Genomic DNA, 19345 nt, shown 5'->3' with positions numbered 1-19345 from the left:
TTTAAACAGTTTCCAATATTTTGCTATTGTAACTACCAATACAATAGGTATACTTGTAAATATTTTATTTTATACACATCTAGTTACTTGCATGATAGAATGTCTAGAAGTGATTCAGATGTATAGACATTTAAAGTTTTGCTAGATATTACTTGGGTATTATTTGCCATATTTAATACATACTTAATGAGTACATTTGGTCTATGTACTTTCTCAATTACAATACCATTATATGTCTTATTATCTAGGAAACTTGGTCATACTACATTCCCCTTTTAGAGATTTCTTTTTGAACCTTAGAATCAACGTTTCTAGTGTCAGAGAAAAAAACTTGTTGGCATTTTTATTGAGAATGCATTAAACTTAAGATCAGTTTACTAGATTATCGTATCTTTTATAGTCATTTTTAATAGATCCATGTTTTCCAGGTAAACATAATAACATCATCAAATAAAGAAAAGTTTACCTCTTAATTTTGCATGAAGAATCTTTTTTGGGGTGTAAGAAGGCAGCAACTTCATTTCTAATATAATAAGATTCTTTAAATAGGTAATAGTTTAAAGTTTTAAAAGTATAAAAGGGCCAACATGTAGAAAAACCACCTTCTGACCCCCATCCCCTAGCTCCCCTCCCCACAAGCAACCAATGTCCTTTGTCTTTTCTTCTGTGTCCTTCTATAGATACCCCAGCACATGCAGGCCAGCACAGCTGCCCTGGGGGTGCTTCTGGTGACAGCCTCAGAAGCCCAATCAAAAGCTGGGTTTTAGAAGGTCAAAGACAGCCAAGTAGGAGATCCTCTCCTCTGTCTTATCTCCTCGGTGACTGGACAAGTAGAAATAGAAAACAGACACTCTGGGTCCCATGATCGTTCCAACCCTTCCCTGATAGAGTGTCCCAGAGCTGGGAGGCTTAGAAGAGCTTGGGCCCTGGCTTCTGCTCTTAGGACATTCACTTTTCACCAACAAAGTCTACCTCCTTATCTCTTTCACACAGATGAGTCCCAGGCACACATGTTCTCTCTCTGTATTATCAAAACAGCCCATGAACATCTAGCAACTTGTAGCCCATGATATGTGTAGGGCCTGAGATTTGGGGTTGGATGTGGGCCTCCTGTTTGTGGCGTCATCTCTTTCAAAGTCTTTCAAGTGTCATGCAGGTAACATCTCAGAAGGTCTCATGAGGCCACTGAAGCAACAGGCATAGGGGTTTCTTTGGGGCTTCTCCAGATGGCAGATCTTTTCCATTTCACCCCTGAATCCAGACTGCCAGGCATACCCCTGCCTGGGCTTCCTGGCATAAGAGATAAAATGAAAAATGGTAACTCCCAACAGCTGGCCCAGGAGATATTAGCAGGGAGGGAATAGGAGAGAAGCAACTTGTCAGGGAGCTCATAAGAGAAGAGGAAGAAACTCCACTATTTATAGATTCTTAAGCTAACAAAATTACCTTCATCAATTTCTGTCTGGAAGACAGATTCAGAGAGGGAGCCCTGAGCTACTGTTCAAGACAGGCACTTCCTGTGGGCTCCTGGATAAGAGCAACCTGCAGCCATGGGACAGGGTGAGCCAAGCCAGCCCTCCATGGGGCCTGCTGGGCTGTCACCAGCCCTTCCACCATTATGTGTTTTCATTAAAGGAAGCAGGATGGTGGCGGAGGTGATGTGACTATGGCGAGGAAGGGTAGTGGGTGCTGGTAGTGGTGGAGGTGATGGCGGTGGGGCCATGCAGTGGCAACAGGGTAGGTTTGGGAGGTAAGTGGTCATAGTTGTGATGATGGTGGTAAGATGATGATGGTGGTGGTTAACATGGGTTTATGTTCTTGTCCCAGGATCATCATAACATGACTGTTCTCCCTGGGTTGTGATACTTATAGGAGATGACCCTGGAAACACATGAGGTGTCATAGCTTTGAGGCTAAATGGAAAAGAAGGGAAAGTAGGGAGTCAGGGAATCCAACTAAAAGGGGCAAAGGCAGACATGGAGCAAGAGAACAGGCAGAGCCAGGTTAGGCAGAAACTTCAGGGGCCTCTGCACAGGCCTGTTAGCACACTGACAGGTCTCATTATAGACGGGGATTGTCTGTTACACTGTCTTAATACTCCCAGCCCCCCCTCCTTGTACAGTTCTTCTGGGCTGCGTGGTACCATAGATTTGGTGAGCCTTTAGGGGAAACAGCCAAGTATGATCTTGGGTGAGTTGGTTCTACTCTTTGGGCCTTACTCTTGTCAATTATAAAACAAGAGAATTGGATTTAGTGATTTCAAAACCAGCTCTTAAAATGATCTGATTTTGTTCTAAGAGAAAATGAGTAGGGGTGGGCAAAATTCTGGATTTTATTCACTACTTTTGGATTGGGACCAAAATAGGAGGTCAACGGTGAGAAAAAGCACTGCCTTATTATTAATAATAATAACAGTTTCATTTAATGGGACTTACATATCTGACCTTGTGTTAAGTGTATTACAGTAGTCCTCCCTTGTCCCTGTTTTCACTCTTCATGGTTTTGTTACCTGCGGCCAACCATGATCTAAAAATATGAAATGAAATATTCCAGTAGTAAGCAATTCATAAGTTTTAAGTTGCAGGCTGTTCTGAGTAGCATGATGAAATCTCACCCCATGTGCTTCCCGGGGTGGGAGCCAGCCTGTGTCCAGTGTGTCTGCGCTGTGCACACTGCTGCCCTTTAGTCGCTTCGTAGCCATCTCGGCTGTCAGACAGGCTTTCGAGGTATCGCAGTGCTTGCATTCAAGTAGCCCTTATCTTGCTTAATAAGGACCCCCCCAAACACTCACACAACTTTTATTACAGTACATCGTTATAGCTGTTCTATGTTATTAACCGTTACTGCTGTTAATTTCTAGCCGTACCAAATTTGTAAATTAAACTTTATCATAAATATGTATAGGAGAAAACATAGTAGATAGCAGTGATCTTCAACCCTTCCATCTCATGGCACACGTAAGCTCGTTACGTAAACTAAGATTCTGCAGCACACCAAAAATATATTTGTTGTTGATCTGACAAAAAATTGGTATGATTTTAATGCATTCACACCAGATGGCTATTGTGTTGGCTGTTGTCATATTGCTACTTGACAATCTAAGGGAAAAGAGGTCAGTGTCCCCAATTCAATAGTCAGGTATTGCAAATTTTAAAAATTCTGTGGCACACCTGTTGAAAATCACTAGTATGTAGCGTAGGGTTTGGCACTGTCTGCAGTTTCAGGCATCTACCAGGGTCTTGGCATGCATCCCCCAAGGGGAGAGGGTGGGGGAGGACTACTGTATATACATTACTTCATTTAATTTCCACAACCCTGCAGGGAGGAGTGATTATTCCAAGGAAAGAAAATTGAGGGTCAGAGTAGTTAAGTTACTTGCCTTAGGTGGCACAGCTAGGAAGTAAGTTGAGCCAAGGATTTTGAACAGCGGTCTCTCTGGCTGCAGGGTCTCTGCTTTTTCTTACTTGTCACATTTACTTCTGTCTCAGTGTTCTCTCTCTTTTCCACACAGCGCTGGGGATCAAGAGCTGTGACTTCCAGGCAGCAAGAAACAATGAGGAGCACCATACCAAGGACATCAGCTCCAGGCGCCTTGTCGTGAGAAGGGGACAGCCCTTCATCATCACACTGCACTTCCGGGCTCCAGTCCATGCATTTCTGCCCGCCCTGAAGAAGGTGGCCCTCATTGCACAAACTGGTAAGTGGGCAGGCCTAGGGCCCTTTTGTACCGGGACTGGAGGGTTCTTTCCCATCACCCTCCCCTTCCCAGGGAACTAAGGGGCAAATGGCTTACAGGGTACTGGGCCTCAAGAAGTTTTGCCCACCCAGCAGGGCTGTTGTGAGAAGATATTGTGCATAATAAGTATTGTTTATTATGGTTCAGAAGTGGCTCAACAGCAGCATCTCTAGGGGGTTTCTTTTGGTTGCAAATATAATACCAATTTTGTAGAAAAGCCTGAATAGGATGTAATCCAGGCTGGACCTCATATTTAATTGTTACTATTTATTGAATCTGTACTACATGTCAGATAATGGGCCAAGGTGTTTACCTGCCGTACCTCATGAAGACCTCACACTGACCCCACGAAGCAGGCATTATCTCAATGCCCATTTGTAGACTGTGAAGTCCCCAGACTCGGGTCCGTGGGCACCGAGATCCTGTGTGCTCCCGTCACACTGTATCGACTCCCGTTAATGGGTGGGCCCCTCATTCTCCTCCAAAACTAATTTTTTACCTACTCCAACTTTGTGATATTTGACTTCATTACTCAGTCGTGACCAGGAGGTCCAAATGACCAATACATCTGTGTGTGACTGCAGGAGAGCAGCCTTCCAAGGCCAACATGACCCAGGCCACATTCCCAATTTCCAGTCTGGGGGACCAGAAGTGGTGGAGTGCAGAGGTGGAGGAAAGAGATGCCCAGTCCTGGACCATCTCTGTGACCACTCCCTCGGACGCTCTCATCGGCCACTACTCACTCCTGCTGCAGGTCTTGCACAGGAAGCCACGCCTCCTGGGCCAGTTCACCTTACTCTTTAACCCCTGGGTTCAAGGTGAGTTTGGATTTGGGTCAGCCTGGGCTGCAAGGATACTCAGCACCCAGGTTCTGAATGCAGCCTGACAGCTTCCTCTAAAGGCAGCGCCAGTCCCAGCGCTGGCTCTTACGGTGTCTGCTCCCCAGACGAATGGCTTCTCCCACCCTGGCAGAAACAGCCTGGGGCTTCCCTGGGAAAGCAAAGGCTTATCTCACCACCAAACTCCAGTGTTGGCTCAGGCTATTTGGTCACAAGAGATAACAGTCCGAGAAGACCCTGGCAGAGCTACCCTTTATTGTGACAGTAGAGGGGGCAAGAACTAGAAAGTACTTCAGGAATAGAGGTGACCTAAGGGATTAGCTTCTCTGTTTCCTCCTTGGACTCCCATAGATTATCACCAGGTGACTCCAGGTTGTGTGGGACCTGAGGTTTATATAATTTGGGGAATCCTCTTAAAGAAAGAGAAGACAAAATTTTGAATTGCTAAGGCCCCTCACAAGTCCTGAAGGGGGTCTGCTGAGAGGCCCCCAAACTTCAGATTCATCGGCTTCACAGTAAATCTGTCCTGCTTCTCTCCACATGTTTGATCTGTTCTTACTACTGATGACTGAAGCTGCAAATTCCACCACAGGCCTCCTGTAGATCAGCAGGGAACTTTATAAAACGGGGGCTGTGCCTAAGCTGAGAAGAGGAGGATGGTGCCACCTGTGCTCTGATAATGTACTTCCCAGAGCCCTGCAGCACCTGGGCCAAATACCTCAGTTTGAAGTGACTGCCAAAGAAGCGATGTCTAGCTGGCTTCATAGAAAGTGCTCAGGATGGAGAGGCAAGAGTGTCCTTGATTTTAAAATCAGAGACAAGAGCTCTCTGATTTCAGGCCCCAGGTTTTTCAGGGCTTTCTGAGTTCTAATATCCTTTCCTGCTGTTGCTCTAAGCAACTTCATCCCAAACAGATGCCTGGGGGGATGGTTTGGTGTGGAGACCATTTCCTCCTTCTACTCCCCAGGTGCCAGCCTAACCATCCCCCACTCCACCCCTAGCACCAGGTGCAGAAAGAGAGGCACTTGACAAGCAGAGGAGGTCCCCCACCACTTCCAGCTTTCTATAGGGGGCCATGGACTCTTCAAAGCCCTCATCCACCTCCCCAGCCAAGCCCTTGGATGAGGACAGCAGGGCAGGCACCAGCAGGGGACCATGGGAGTCCCAGACCCACTTGGACACCACTGGAATGGAAAGTCAATACTTTGGCTTCCACTTCACCAGCCCCACTGCTCCTTCTGACCCTGTCTTGCCAAGTGCTACTCTTCCCTTCCTCTCACCCCTGTCCACCTATGTTGTACTGGTTTCTGTGAAACACTATGTTTTAGTCGAACTTATGAGAAAGACATGACAGGCCACCTGGGAAGCTCCCTGGGCAATTGCCATATTCTCGTGTGTTGGTAGCACCCTGACTGCACATGTCTTCTGGGACCCAGTCGGCTTTTTAAGGTTGGTTTGTTGCTGTCTGCCTGGCTGACCATGAAGGTCACCTTGACTGATGGAAAAGCTCTGGCCCCTTTCTCCAATCTCCACCAGAGAAGAAGTTGGGTGCCAGTGGGGGCAGTGAAAAGAGGAAGTTCTTCTTCAGTCCTCATTAGACCTACAGCTGAAGGGGAGACATGTAGCCAAAACTGACCTGGGCGGGGTGGGCAGAGGCCAGGATGTGAACAGCAGACCCAGCACCCCACAGGCCCTCATCCCTGCCTGCCTCTCACCAGAGGATGCTGTGTTCCTGGGGAATGAGGCGCAACGCTGGGAGTACTTGTTGAACCAGAACGGCCTCATCTACCTGGGTACAGCTGACTGCATCCAGGAAGAGCCCTGGGACTTTGGCCAGGTATGGGGGCCTCCAGGGAAGGTGAGGGGACAGTGAACCTTTAGTGTTCAGGCCAGACAGAGCTGGCAGGTCCAAAAACCTCTGGTCATGAGACAACATGTTTAAGAAATTTCTGCCATGTGGTACCGCTCTTTCCTCAGGGCCATGTCAGACCGTCCTGTACAGTTTCCCAAGTTATCTTCTAAAAGACCATACAAATTAAACTCCTCTGTTAAATCCCCACTGTCTATAGGATAACAACCAATGCCCTGGCACCATACACAGGCCCTTTACAGCCAAACCACTGCTTTCCTTTCCCCAAGAGCCACTCAGGCTCCAGTCCCTGGCCAGCCCATGGTTGTGCATGCTGAATGTCCCCTCCACCTAGAATAGCTTCCCTTCTTTATCACGTGGGAAGCTCCTATCCATCTTTTAAGATCTTCTGAAAGCCTTCCTCAGCCTCCAAAGGCAAAACGAATCCCTGCTGCACTCTCTGCCCTGGGTTGGCATCTCTGCTACAGCCCTGACCATGTGGCTGAGATCTGTAGTCTAAGTGGCTACGTGTCCCTCTCCACTCCTAAATGTGGGCTCTGCAAGAGCAGAAGCTGTCTTGATGTCCTCCACACGTGGGTCAGTGCTGGCAGGAGCAGTAGGAGTGCACTAAATGCATAAAGATAAAAATGAAAGGAAATAACAAGCCCTGGTCTTCAAGAGTTATACCTTATTGGGATTGGACTGCCAGACACCGGGACCAGGGGGCACTGGGAGACGACAAGGCAAGGGAAGGAGGAGGGAAGCCTGAGTCTGGGAAAAGGACAAGGTGACGGGGCTCAGTTGTGCGATGGGAACCCTTCATCACGGCTCTGTGTGGTCCTTACAGTTCGAGGGGGATGTCTTGGACCTCAGCCTGGACCTGCTGAGCGTGGACAAGCAGGTGGAGAAGTGGGGCAACCCTGTGCATGTGGCCTGCATCTTGGGCACCTTGGTGAGTGAGAAGAGGAAAAGGGGGAGCCCTCTGACAGAGCTTCCCCCCTCTATGGCCCTGGATGTCTTCAGGATGTGGGGGACAGTTCCTGGAGAAAGGCATGGAGAGGAGGGGAGGACAGCAGCATCCACGGGAGAGAGAAAAGCAAAGGGAGGCATCATTCCTCAAGACTCAAGCCAATGAGGACTAAAACTGGCCTGGACTTCCAGGAGTGCTTCCAGAGCACTCCTCTGTCACCTGCCTCCTCCCCGCAGGCCCCTGCAAGGGAGGGGGTAGGGTCCATCTTAGTCAGTGTTTGCAGCTAAGGTGGTCAAAGGGACTTGTTTTTACTTCTAAATTATTTCTAAGGATATGTAGACCATGAAGGTAGCTTGGTACTTTCCCATTGTTCCTAGAAGTCCTTCCCAGGAGTAATGTGTTCTCCATCTCCTCTTGTGCCACTGGACTCTCCTCTGAAGGGGTGGTGAGAGACAGAGCCAGCTCATGAGGAGGAGGGTTAGGATAAGTGGGGCCCCAGACCCCAGGTGCAAACACCCTCAAAGGAATTGGGACCAGGCAAGTGGAGGAGCAGAGAACCCAGCCCCCAGCAAGGGGCCACTCGCATGTTTCTCTTGTGGCTTTCTTGGCCAGTGTGGTCCACAAACCCCTGGCTTCTAGAGGACTTGTTTAAAAAGTGGATTCCTGGGCTCCCCCAGGCTCCCATGGGTTATAACCCAGTGAGCTAAAGTGGAGCTCTGGAACATGTAAGTTTAACATGGTCCAGGTAATCCTGATGCAGATGATCTGTTCACCATACTTGGAGAACTGTGATGAGCCCTCTCCCACCCCCAGCAACCTTCTTACCCCAGCTTACACCCTCATCCCCACCCCACCCCGAGAGCTGTCTCATCCTGGGACTCACATTATGTCCACGTGTTTCCCTAAACAGCTGCACGCCCTTAAGAAGAAGAGTGTCCTGCCCACCCCACAGCCCCAGGCTACCCAGGAAGGGGCCTTGCTGAACAAGCGCCGGGGCAGCGTGCCCATCCTGCGGCAGTGGCTCACAGGCCAAGGGCGACCTGTGTGTGAGAGTCAGGCCTGGGTGCTGGCTGCCGTTGCTTGCACAGGTACAGGGCAAGCTCACCTTGGCCACTGTAGTGTCTGCCTTTGGGGTGCCCTGCGGGAGAGACATCTCCAAAAGCAGGTACTGCCTCCACTCTACAGCATTTCCTTACCATCTGGTTCAGATGCACCATCTGGCAAGAAACCAGCTACTTGTTCAGGGCTGCTCCTCCTGACCAGCCTCTGCTCCTCTCCCCCCTCAGCAAAGCTGGGCCTCTCTGGCGAACTCTGCTCCCATCCCACTTTCACCCCGAAACTTCCCTGGCCCTTCACCCATAGACAGAGCAAGCCCCCAGTGCTCTGCCAGCCTGCCGTGGGCTCTGCCTGCTGCGTAACTTGTGTGGACTTCAGTTCATGACCTTTATACCTCCCGTGTGCCTGGTGTCAGTTCTAACTTCCTGGTGCCTATGCCCCTCCTCTTTCCATGGTGTCACCTGGCATTTCAGACAGTGCCTGCCCAGAGGGGAGACACTGGAAACACTAGCTGCATCCCGCACCCCTGGCCTCTCTGGGGCCCTCTGACTCGGTCCCTTCTACAACAGTGCTGCGGTGTCTGGGGATCCCTGCCCGCGTTGTTACCACGTTCAACTCAGCCCAGACCACCGGCGGAGGCCTGTTTGTGGAGGAGTGCTACGATGAGGAGGGGCTTCAGAATGGAAAAGTCCAGAGAGGCAAAATCTGGTGAGGAGCCAGAAGGGGATGGAGTCTCTGACTGGAAGGGCTCCAAACCCAGGTGGCAGAACCCCAAGGAAACCCACCACCCTGAGCAGCCCAGGCACTGAGAGAAGGCCTTCAGGACTCTTTGACGCTAGTGGTCAGTCGTGACACGCAAGCCCCTTCCTGGAGTGTCGCAGCCACCTGGACACATCACCCTCCCACACCCGAGGCAGCAACTGCTATTTCTAGCACCTCTTCAGGACTCCATTTCTCTGACATTTGAATTGTTCCTTTGCCACCTTCAGGATCTTCCAGACTTCCACGGAGTGCTGGATGGCCCGACCTGCTTTGCCCCAGGGTTATGGTGGATGGCAGATTCTGTACCCAAGTGCTTCTGAGGGAGGTGGAGGTAAAATCTGGGGGTGGGCTCAGGACCACCATGGGCTGGACAGAGCTGTGCAGGCTGAAGAAGTCCCTCGGAGAGGAAAGGGGAGCAGCAGGTGGTCCAAAGAGGGTCTGCATCCCCTAAAACAGGAAAAGTGGAAAGAATGATAGTGGCTGGCAGAATGCTGGCCTGATGCCAGTGGGCTCAAGGAGACAAGGGTGTTAGCCACCTCAGCCCAAGGCTGTGGGGAGACTGCCCCACCTCTGAGCAACAGGCATGACCGCTGAGCCTCTGGGAAAGGCAGAGGGGCTTAGGAGAGCTGGTAGTGGTGCTGGGTCAGGAGCTTGTAATGTGGGGCTTCTGAGATTCTGGATATGGATGAAGAGGGTATTAAAATAGGTTCATGCTCAGGGGAGTAGTCTTCAGGAGCCATGAAATATGGTTCTTTTTCCCCAAGAACAGACCAGCTACAGAGCCCGGCATATATAAGTGCTCAAAAAAGGGGACCTATTCCTATTATATCCAGAGCAAAGCTGGCTTAGAAACCCTGTGTACTGTGTTCCCCCAAGGTTCTACCTGTCCAGTTTCTGAGAAGGCTCCTGCCACAGGCCATTACCAAAATTATTGTCACTGAATGTTGTATTTCACTCTGTATACCCTTTTAGAAACCCCACTGAGTGCCCACCTCCGACCTTGATCCCCAGGGAGGGCAAATAGGGTCTAGGACAGGAACTGAGGTTATGGAGCTCTGACCTGAGCAGAGGTCTGGGTGTGGCTCCTCTTACTCACTGACCCTTCTGTCCCTCAGCCCTGAAGGCCTGTGATCTGGTCCCTGTCAGAGCAGTCAAGGAGGGGACCCTGGGGCTGACCCCTGCAGTGGCAGACCTTTTTGCCACAGTAAACGCCTCATGTGTGGTCTGGAAGTGCTGCGAGGACGGGACACTGGAGCTGACCAACTCCAACACTAAGTATGTCGGCAACAACATCAGCACCAAAGGTGTGGGCGGCGACCGCTGCGAGGACATCACTCAGAACTACAAGTACCCTAAAGGTACTGGGCAGGGGAGGGCCCCAGGCTTCTCAGCCCCTGAAATAGCAAAAGAAGGGAAGGGATGGGTAGACAGACGCAGGCTGCAGGGAGTTGTCATCCTGTCCCCACCATGTAAAACAGGGTCTCTCAACCTGCTTTGACACTCTCGACATTGGGGGCCAGGTGGCCTTGTTGTGGGGGTTGTGCACCACAGGACATTTAGCAGCGTTCCCAGCCCCTGTCCTCTAGATGCCAGCTCCCCTCTACCACTACCTCCACCGGTTGTGACAACCAAAAATGTCCCCAGACATTTCCAAATGTCTCCTGAAGGGCACAGTTGCCCCCATTTGAGAACTATGGATATAAAACAACACACGGAATACTAATTCCAGCTGCCAGAAATGTTCTTGCTCTCCCCCGCCTACCCAATCCCTCTCAATCTGTTCCTCCCTCCGTATTAGTTCATGGCACCACTGTCTACCTATTTGCTCCAAGTGTGAGGCTTGCACTGTCGTCCCTCCCCGCTTCGTCAGCCCACATCACTCTCACATCCATCTCCCCATTCCCTGTTGCCTGAGGGTGACCCAGGGCCGCATTTCTCTGGTCCCCAGTATTCCGATAGTCCCCTAACCGGGCCCCCGGCCTGCAGTCCCTCTGCCATTATTCCCATTCCAAACTTTGTTTCCTGAATGAGCTTTCTAAGTCACAAGTGTAATTACGTTACATCCCTCCTCCATAGTGTCCTTGGAATAAATTCAAACTCCTTCACTTAGAAAGATTCAACTCTCTAAACTGTCATCAGAGACAGTGTGACTTGTCCAAAAGGTTACTTTTCCAGCTGTTCAGGGGCAAATTCATAGCACTTGGAAAAGAACTTGGTCCTTGAGTGACTTGGAAGGGACACTCTGTCCCTTGGTGGTTGTGCTGAATACAAACCCCTTTTTCTCTTTTTAACCTAAATATGGCCTTAGAGGTTTGCAAAGCTTTTGTGACTTTGGCATTTGAGCAGCAGTGGGTAAATGAGTCTTATTTGTGGATAAGAGGCCTCTTTGTTTATCCATTCTTCAGGATCTCTTCAAGAAAAAGAGGTGTTGGCGAGAGTCCAGAACAAGAAACTGGAACATGGGGGATATGATGGCAACCATCCTCCCAGTCCTGAGACTGCCGATCCTCTGTACTTGTTCTTGGAAGCACCCACCTCCCTCCCCCTGGGAGGGGATGCCCAATTCTCTGTGACCTTGATTAACCCCAGTGACCAGGAGAAGAGTGTGCAGCTGGCAATTGGGGTGCAGGCAGTGTATTACAATGGCGTCCTTGCTGCTGAGCTCTGGAGGAAGAAGATGTTTCTGGAGCTCAGTGGCAACCTAGGTAACACTCTATGGCCCTGCCAGCTGCTCAAACACCCAGCTCCCACCCGGGGCAGATTGCAGCCATAAGGCTCCCCTGGCAGGTCTCAATAGATGGCTTCTAGCTTCTGGTGCATGCTCTCTCTCTCTCTCTCTCTCTCTCTCTCTCTCTCTCTCTCTCTCTCTCTCTGTCTCACTCAATATATATTTATCGTGCTTCACATAGAAGAAAAAACACGGATTATTCTGATGGCAGTAATATAACTAAACAGACTATAGCAGCAGTGTAAGAAGAGTTTGGCAAGTTAAACAGAATACAGTGGCAGAGGAGCATTGCATCCTGGCTGGAGCAGGCTGCCTCTGAGTAAATCAAACGGCACTGGGTCTTAAAGGATGAGCAGGACAGTGATGAACAGAAAAGTGAGGCATGGGCATTCCAGGCAAAAGGAAAGACATGTGCTCAGGTTCTTCCTCCTAGAAACTGTCTTTAATTGGTCTGGGATGGGGTCCAGGTGTTTCTCTTTGTGGGGGGGGGGGTGTTGTTGTTGTTTTTAAACTGCCTACATTATTTTGTGGTTGAAATTTCCTGGACAAGAGCAGATGTTTTCTAACTTTCCTGTAATCAGAATCACCTAGGAAAATTTGATGCTCAGCCTACACCCCAGACAAATTAAGTCAGAAATTCCATGGTTGGAGCAAGATAGAATCAGTGTGGAATAGATCTTGTCTATATTATTGCAACAGCCTCCTAGTCACCACCCTCCCTCCAGTCTCTCCACCATGTTTCCCTTCTGAGGGGGTGCTAGGTAGGGGAGCAGTGGGGGGAGTGGTACGGGAACTGGGCGAGGCCAGGACACGCAGGAACTTGTAGGTCATGCTAGCAGTTTGAGTTTTGTTCTCTGAGCAACAGGTAACTGGTAAAAGTTGTTACAGGGAGTCATTGTGATCAGAAATTCATTTTTTCAGGGGGGCTTTTTAGCCTCACCCAAGAACATGGTTAGTGATTTTAGAGAGAGAGGAAGAGGTGGGAGAGAAACATCAATGTGAAAGAGAAACACCAATTGGTTGCCTCTCATAGGCACCTGACCGGGGACCAAACCCACAACCTAGGCATGTGCCCTGACTGGGAGTCAAACCCGAGACCTCTTGGTTGACGGGATGACACTCCAACCAACTGAGATACACTGGCCAGGCAGAAATTCATTTTTAAAAAAGAACTTGGGAGAATGGAATGGAAGGGGTTCCACTAGAGTAGTGGTTCTCTACCTTGGCTGCACACTGAATCGCCTGGGAAACTTTAAAAATACTAATCACCACCCAAGCCTGATATAACTGACCTGAAGTATGGCCAGGCATTGGGATTGTTTTATAAAGCTCCCCATGTGGCTCTAATATGCATCCAATGTTGAGAACCACTGGATTAGAAGTTGAAAGTTTTTGTTATAATCAAGAAGTGAAGGAAAACTATCAGCACTTCAATTGAAGATACATTAAGACGGTTATAGACTGGACTTGTGAATATGTGTGTGGGGGTGGGGAGAGAGCTTCCAATTTGAGGGGGCCTCTAGAACAGGGAAAATGAGGAAGAAAAGGTTTGGAGAAAAGATGATGAGTTCTGTTAGAGATATTGGGTTTGAAAGCCCGTTTCTTAGGCAGTATGCAGCTGGAAACCTAAACCTAGTACTCAACATTAAGGCCTGGGTTAGAGACCAGATGTAAGAATCCCAGAAGAAAGGTGTGGCCAAGAGTCATGACGTCAAAGAGCTCAATGGAGCAAGGAGGACTGTGAGAAGAGAGGATGAGGAGGGAACACAGGTGACACCAGCATTTAAGGGGCAGTTAGGGAGAGAACAGAGGGTAAGGGAGATGGAGAAATCAAAGAGAGGAGGACCACCCAGCAAGGGCAACAGAGAGGCCATGAGAGGTCAAGGTGGAAAAGTATCCATTGGCAGAGTAGTCTTACTCAGAAGTGATGGTGAATGCCAGCTTCCTCGGGGTTAAATGGACTGAGAGCTGAGGAGGTGAGACAAGGTGTGCGGTTCTTTCTGGAAGAATGGATGAATAAAGAAGAGAAGCTGGGGGTTAGTCAGCCAGAGACACTGGGTAGATGGAGGGTGTTTGTTTTTCGTTTAAGATGAGAGAAAGTGAAATTTGCTTACATGTTGAAAAAAAACAATCAGCAGAGAAGGAAAGCCTGAAGCCTCAGGAGAGATTTTTTTAAAAGATTTTATTTACTTTTAGAGAGGGGCAGGAGAGAGAGAGAGAGAGAAAGAGAGAGAAACATCAATGTGTGGTTGCTGGAGGCCATGGCCTGCAACCTAGGCATATGCCCTGACTGGGAATCAAACCTGTGATGCCTGGTTTGCAGCCCAAGCTCAACCCACTGAGCTACACCAGCCAGGAGAGGAGAGATTTTTTTATCCTTTTTTAAAAATTGAATTTCTTGGGGTGACATTGGCTAACAAAATTGCATAGGTTTTGGGTAAACAGTTCTATAATACATCATCTGTACCTTGTATCGGGTGTCCACCATGCCAAGTCAAGTAGGAAATACAGGTTTTAATTGATGATGCAAACTTTGGGGGAAATGAGAGTCAACTAGAATAATTATAGCTCACATTTACTGAGAGCTTATTTGTGGCAAATGTGATGTTAAATGTTTTATGTGCATTGTCTCGTTTATCCTCACAACAACCCTATGAGGCAGGAACCATTATTATCCCCACTTTCCAGATGAGGAGACCAAGACATAGTTCACAGCTAGGCATTGGCAGGGTCAAAAAAGAGCACAGGTTTAAAAAACAGAGGACTAGACTCAAACAGGGGGGACACCTCATCCTCCTGCTGGGACAGTGACAGTGGGGGTAGATGTCAACGTCTGTAGGTTGGGAATGGGAACATGAACTTGGAGGATTCCTTAAGGATGAAGGATGGCCTTATTTTCTCTGACAAAGGGAAAGAGAAGAAACAGAGAATGGGAAGGAACTAGCATATATTCGGCAACAACTGTGTGGCAGGGTCTGAGATGTGCATTCTGTTTGCATACTTCATCCAACTCCAGCCAGGGGGTTGTTATTAGATAAGGAAACTGTGGCCAAGAAAGCTTGACTTGTTCTAGTTCAAAAAGGCTGTTCTGAAACCCCACTGAGGTGGCCTGCCAAGAGTGTTATGTTAGTGGAGGCGGGGATGGTGGTGAAGGATGGGTTCTTGAATGAGTTCAAGTTTGGAATTGCTATGAGGACTGAGGCATCTTTCTGGCTTCGGTGAGATCTTGACCTCTTTGCATTGTGCGTGTAACTACTGCTGGGTCAGGGGCACACATGCCAGCACTGACTCCTCCTGTCATGTGTCTCAGTGAAGAAAATCACCACCATCCTGTCCTACTCCTATTTTGAGCAAAGCCCACCCGAGAACAGCTTCCTCAGACTTACCGCGTTGGCAACGTACTCAGAGTCCAGCCTCAGCTGCTTTGCTCAGGAAGACATCGCCATTGGCAGGCCATGCCTCACCATTGAGGTAGGCACCAGTGTTCCCCCAAGTCACCCTCATTTGCTATTACTCAGGCCCCCATTTCAGAAAGAATCAGTGCCCATCACACTCCAGGGCAGGGGACTCTGCTGCAGGATTACTGGAAAATGGTAGGTTGAGAGCTCCTTGTCTTCACAGAGATGGTTTCTTGCATATGGTGTTCTGGTTTAAATCTTCCACCTTCTTTAGGTGGTTCAGTAAAGGTGTCTAAAGTTGGGCCTCCCCAGTTGCTGCCTCCATACTTACAGGGATGATAGCCTATGTCTATTTAGCACATTATACATAGGCCAATATATTTTCACCTCCTTCATGTCTTTTAATTCAAAAGCCCCATGAGGTGGAACTGTTTCCATTATTTAGATAAGGAAACTGTCCTAGAGAGTAACATGTACAAGATCATAAAAATGAGGCATTTTAGAGATTTATGGCTCTTGGTCTGGTCATCTTTCCACATGTCTACCTTGGCCAAAATAAATGTGATGTGGTTCATGCCCTCAAAGAGGTTATAGTTGGGTAAGAGAGACACAACTTTTGGTCTTACATGTAAGTGCTTTAATAGAGCCACAAAGTCACTATGGGATAAGTGAAGTAAAGGGGATTAAGTCCATCTGATCAGTTTGAGGAAGACTTCACGGAGGAGGTGGCATTTATACTGGACCTTGAAAAATGGGTAAGCTTCCAGTGCAGAGGTAGGGGAAGGCCACTGCAAACAGAAGGGGCCCAAAGGTAGGGAACCTGATGGATGTGCTGGGGATGGGAAAGTACCAGATGTGGCTTGGATGTCGTTTAGTCAAGGGAAGAACAAATGAAGTTGGAGAGGTGCGTTGGGGTGAGACCAGGAAGGGCTCTGAGTGCCAACTGAAGCTATATTCCCAAGACAATGGGAAACCCTCCAAGGTCTCGAAGTGGAGGAGAGGCACCTTCAGAGGCAGTCTGTGATGGGTCAAGGATGAGAGTAAATGTAGGAAGACCAGGTAGAGGGGTAAAGAAGTCAGCTGGGGGGTTGGGATTAGGATGCCAGAGATAGGAAGGTAATGGGGAGGGTACAGGGTGGGTACCCAGGAGAGGAAGGAGTGACTGTGGCTCTGTGTCTGTGGCCCCTGCTCCAGGTGTTGTCTCTTCCCGCAGATGCCAGAGGCGGCGGAGCAGTATCGACCTCTTACAGCCTCAGTCAGCATCCATAACTCTCTAGATGCTCCCATGAAGGACTGCATGATTTCCATCCTTGGAAGGGGGCTCATTCACAGAGAGAGGACCTACAAGTAAGAGAACACAAGTTTCCCATCCCTGTGACGTATCTCAGCTGGTCAGAAAGGCTGGGACCCAACATTAGTAACTAACTCGTTTTGCTGTGTCGATGGAGACAGTGCAAATATGCCCTGAAGTAAAACAAAGGGATTAGAGCCTGTCTCATCCCAGGGACCATGTGTGCAGGGACAGGAGTGAAGGAGGCTCTGTGCCCCTTAGGCACCCACCTGGCCCCTGGTTGCTGCCCTGATCATGCAGGAAGAACCTGATATTGGTGATGAATGCAGGGGAGAGGGTTGGAACTGGGTGCTGGAGAATATCACAGGGAGGGTAGGCTGCCTCTCAAAAGCTGCAATCTACTAATGCCCACCAAAAGAATAAATTGTTTATTTGAATATTCTTTTATTCTTATTCCCTACTTCCATTCCCACCACCCTTCATATCCTTTTGTTAGTATGTGTAAAATGTCCACTGTTGCTTCAAGAGCCTGTTTTTTTAACTTATATAAATGATGCTGTGTCTAATTCTTTTCCTTTTCACTCAGATCTACCCACATATATATAGTCCATTGTTTCCGCTATATAATACATAATGCACATCCCCTGCTTCCTACCACTCCCCTTCACAGTGATGGGCACCCAGAGGGCTTCTAACTTCCGGATGTCACAAATACTGCTGCAAAGAACATCCCCAAACATGTCCCCTTGTGTACTTGTTTGAAACTGGAGGGGGACGAAAGGAGATATATGCCCAGGAATGGACATGCTGAGTCATAGGATGTTTGCAGAGTGGCTGTCGGAGCCTCACTCCCTCCATGCAGCCCCTGACCGTTTGTTTCTACATTCCTACTCTCCCTCTGCTCACGCAATACCCAACTTTCTTTTTCCACCTAAAACAAATAAGATACTATCTCACTCTTGTTTTAATTTAATTCATGTGTTTATTAGCCTTTTTCATCTCTTCCCCTATAAAGTTTTTTGCCCACTTTTCTTTTGGTGTTCCTGCTTTTTTGCCTTGTTTATTTGCAGGAGTCCCCCATATAGATTAGGCATTAGTCCCTTGTTGGTTTTAAATGTTACAAGTGTCTTCTTTCATGATCTCGCCCCTCATTATGTCCACTGCGTCCTTTAGTGAATATAAACTATCCAGTTTCGAGTTTCTACTTGCACTGCCCCTGAGGTCCCTGACTGGTTGTCTGGTATTGAGCCACTGCTTCAGCCTCATGAAACTCAGTGAGACACTCTTGCCAGTAAGTTCAGAGAAGGGACTGCCAAGATTTAACCAGACACTTGTGATCTCCCAGATCAGCTGTGGGGCAAAGGTCCTCAAAGGATATCTGCACCATCCCCTCAGTCACCATAAGAAAGTCTCCAGGCAGGTGTAAAGGCTGCTGATGGGGCTCCGAACACTGCCTATTGACATACAGACATCTCAGTATACCCGCCACGCCCACTGCATTTAGCAGTGCAGTGTCCCGGAGCTAAAGCTTTTCCACACGTACCCCAATACTGTTACCAAGAGTGGAAACAGACTGAAGTCACAGGGGATAAAAGAAACAACACATGCAGCTTGGAAGCCCTTAGAATAGGGTTTCTCTTCTCAGCCATGAAATTGTTCACCATAGAGAGGCTCCTGTCTTCTACCCCCTTAAAACCTCCTGTGTCAACCTCTTCAAGTAGGGAAGGATCAGAATCCCTGGGACCAGCAAAGCAATGAACCTGGGATAGGTTCATTAACCCGCCTTTTCCTTTATTTCAGATTAGGTCCTGTACGGCCTGGAGACACCATGTGCACCCAATTCCGGTTCACACCGACGAAGGTGGGGCTCCAGCGGCTCACGGTAGAAATGGACTGCAACACGTTCCAGAACCTAACCAACTACAGAAGTGTCACTGTGGTAGCCCCTGAACTTGCAGCTTAAACGACCAGCTCCAGTATCACGTGCCCCAACCACCCCCTTGTATCTGTGACCTGAACTGAATGTGCCGGAAGGGAACGTCCATTCAGGGTGAGCAGAGAGTGACCAAGAACAGAATTAGATTCTCAGAAATCAATAGTAAAGATACTCATCTCTGTCACTCCAGCTTAAGGCAGCCACAAAGACTAGTCTTAGAATAGAAACTACTGGGCTTGAGTGATAAAACTTTTAGAAAGGTACTCAGATAAGTACATTCAGATTTTCTGGTTTAGGGTTTTCATAACCATTTTGGTGCTAATGCATTTATTAACTTATAGGTAAAGAACCTAACATTTAAATCATTCTTATATTTCTGATGAAGTGGGGCAATATTAACTAAAAATTGAAGTTTTAGGTAATCCTAAGATTATATTGATTGACGCTATCCCTGACCATTACCCTTAAATTTTCAAAGATAACTGAACAAGCCCTGGCTGGCGTAGCTCAGTGGATTGAGCACGGGCTGGGAACCAAAGTGTCCCAGGTTCGATTCCCAGCCAGGGTACATTCCTGGGTTGCAAGCCAGAACCCCCAGCAACCACACATTGATGTTTCTCTCTCTCTCTCTCCCCCCCTTCCCTCTCTAAAAATAAATAAATAAAATCTTTAAAAAATTAAAAAAAAAAAAAAGATAACTGAACAAGGTTATAAAATACAAAACATAAGGCCTGAGAGAAGGGTCTTCTAGATTCAGCTATAGAGAAGTTTCTGTGAGAG

At 48.3% G+C, this 19345-nt stretch overlaps 1 protein-coding gene across 2 annotated transcripts; it reads left to right on the top strand.

Moving 5' to 3' along the window:
- Nucleotides 1-1369: 1369 nt before the first annotated feature.
- On the top strand, nucleotides 1370-18820 carry EPB42 (erythrocyte membrane protein band 4.2). Of its 2 annotated transcripts, none has more exons than XM_028507157.2 (13): nucleotides 1370-1560; nucleotides 3512-3697; nucleotides 4321-4554; nucleotides 6294-6412; nucleotides 7272-7376; nucleotides 8305-8482; nucleotides 9020-9158; nucleotides 9440-9543; nucleotides 10328-10570; nucleotides 11618-11917; nucleotides 15251-15411; nucleotides 16552-16685; nucleotides 18430-18820. In XM_028507157.2, exons 1-13 carry the CDS (start codon nucleotides 1551-1553, stop codon nucleotides 18590-18592), a joined length of 2076 nt encoding a protein of 691 aa, XP_028362958.1. In that variant the 5' UTR covers nucleotides 1370-1550; the 3' UTR covers nucleotides 18593-18820. The 2 variants fall into 2 exon arrangements, with proteins under 2 accessions (XP_028362958.1, XP_035888208.1); XM_036032315.1 differs by lacking the exon at nucleotides 1370-1560 and adding an exon at nucleotides 1583-1750.
- Nucleotides 18821-19345: the final 525 nt, after the last annotated feature.

The sequence above is a fragment of the Phyllostomus discolor genome, chromosome 1, assembly GCF_004126475.2.
Source record: "Phyllostomus discolor isolate MPI-MPIP mPhyDis1 chromosome 1, mPhyDis1.pri.v3, whole genome shotgun sequence".
NCBI classification, from domain to species: Eukaryota; Metazoa; Chordata; class Mammalia; order Chiroptera; family Phyllostomidae; genus Phyllostomus; species Phyllostomus discolor.
Note: the sequence above shows the minus strand (reverse complement) of the source record. Positions and strands in the feature narration are given on the sequence as shown.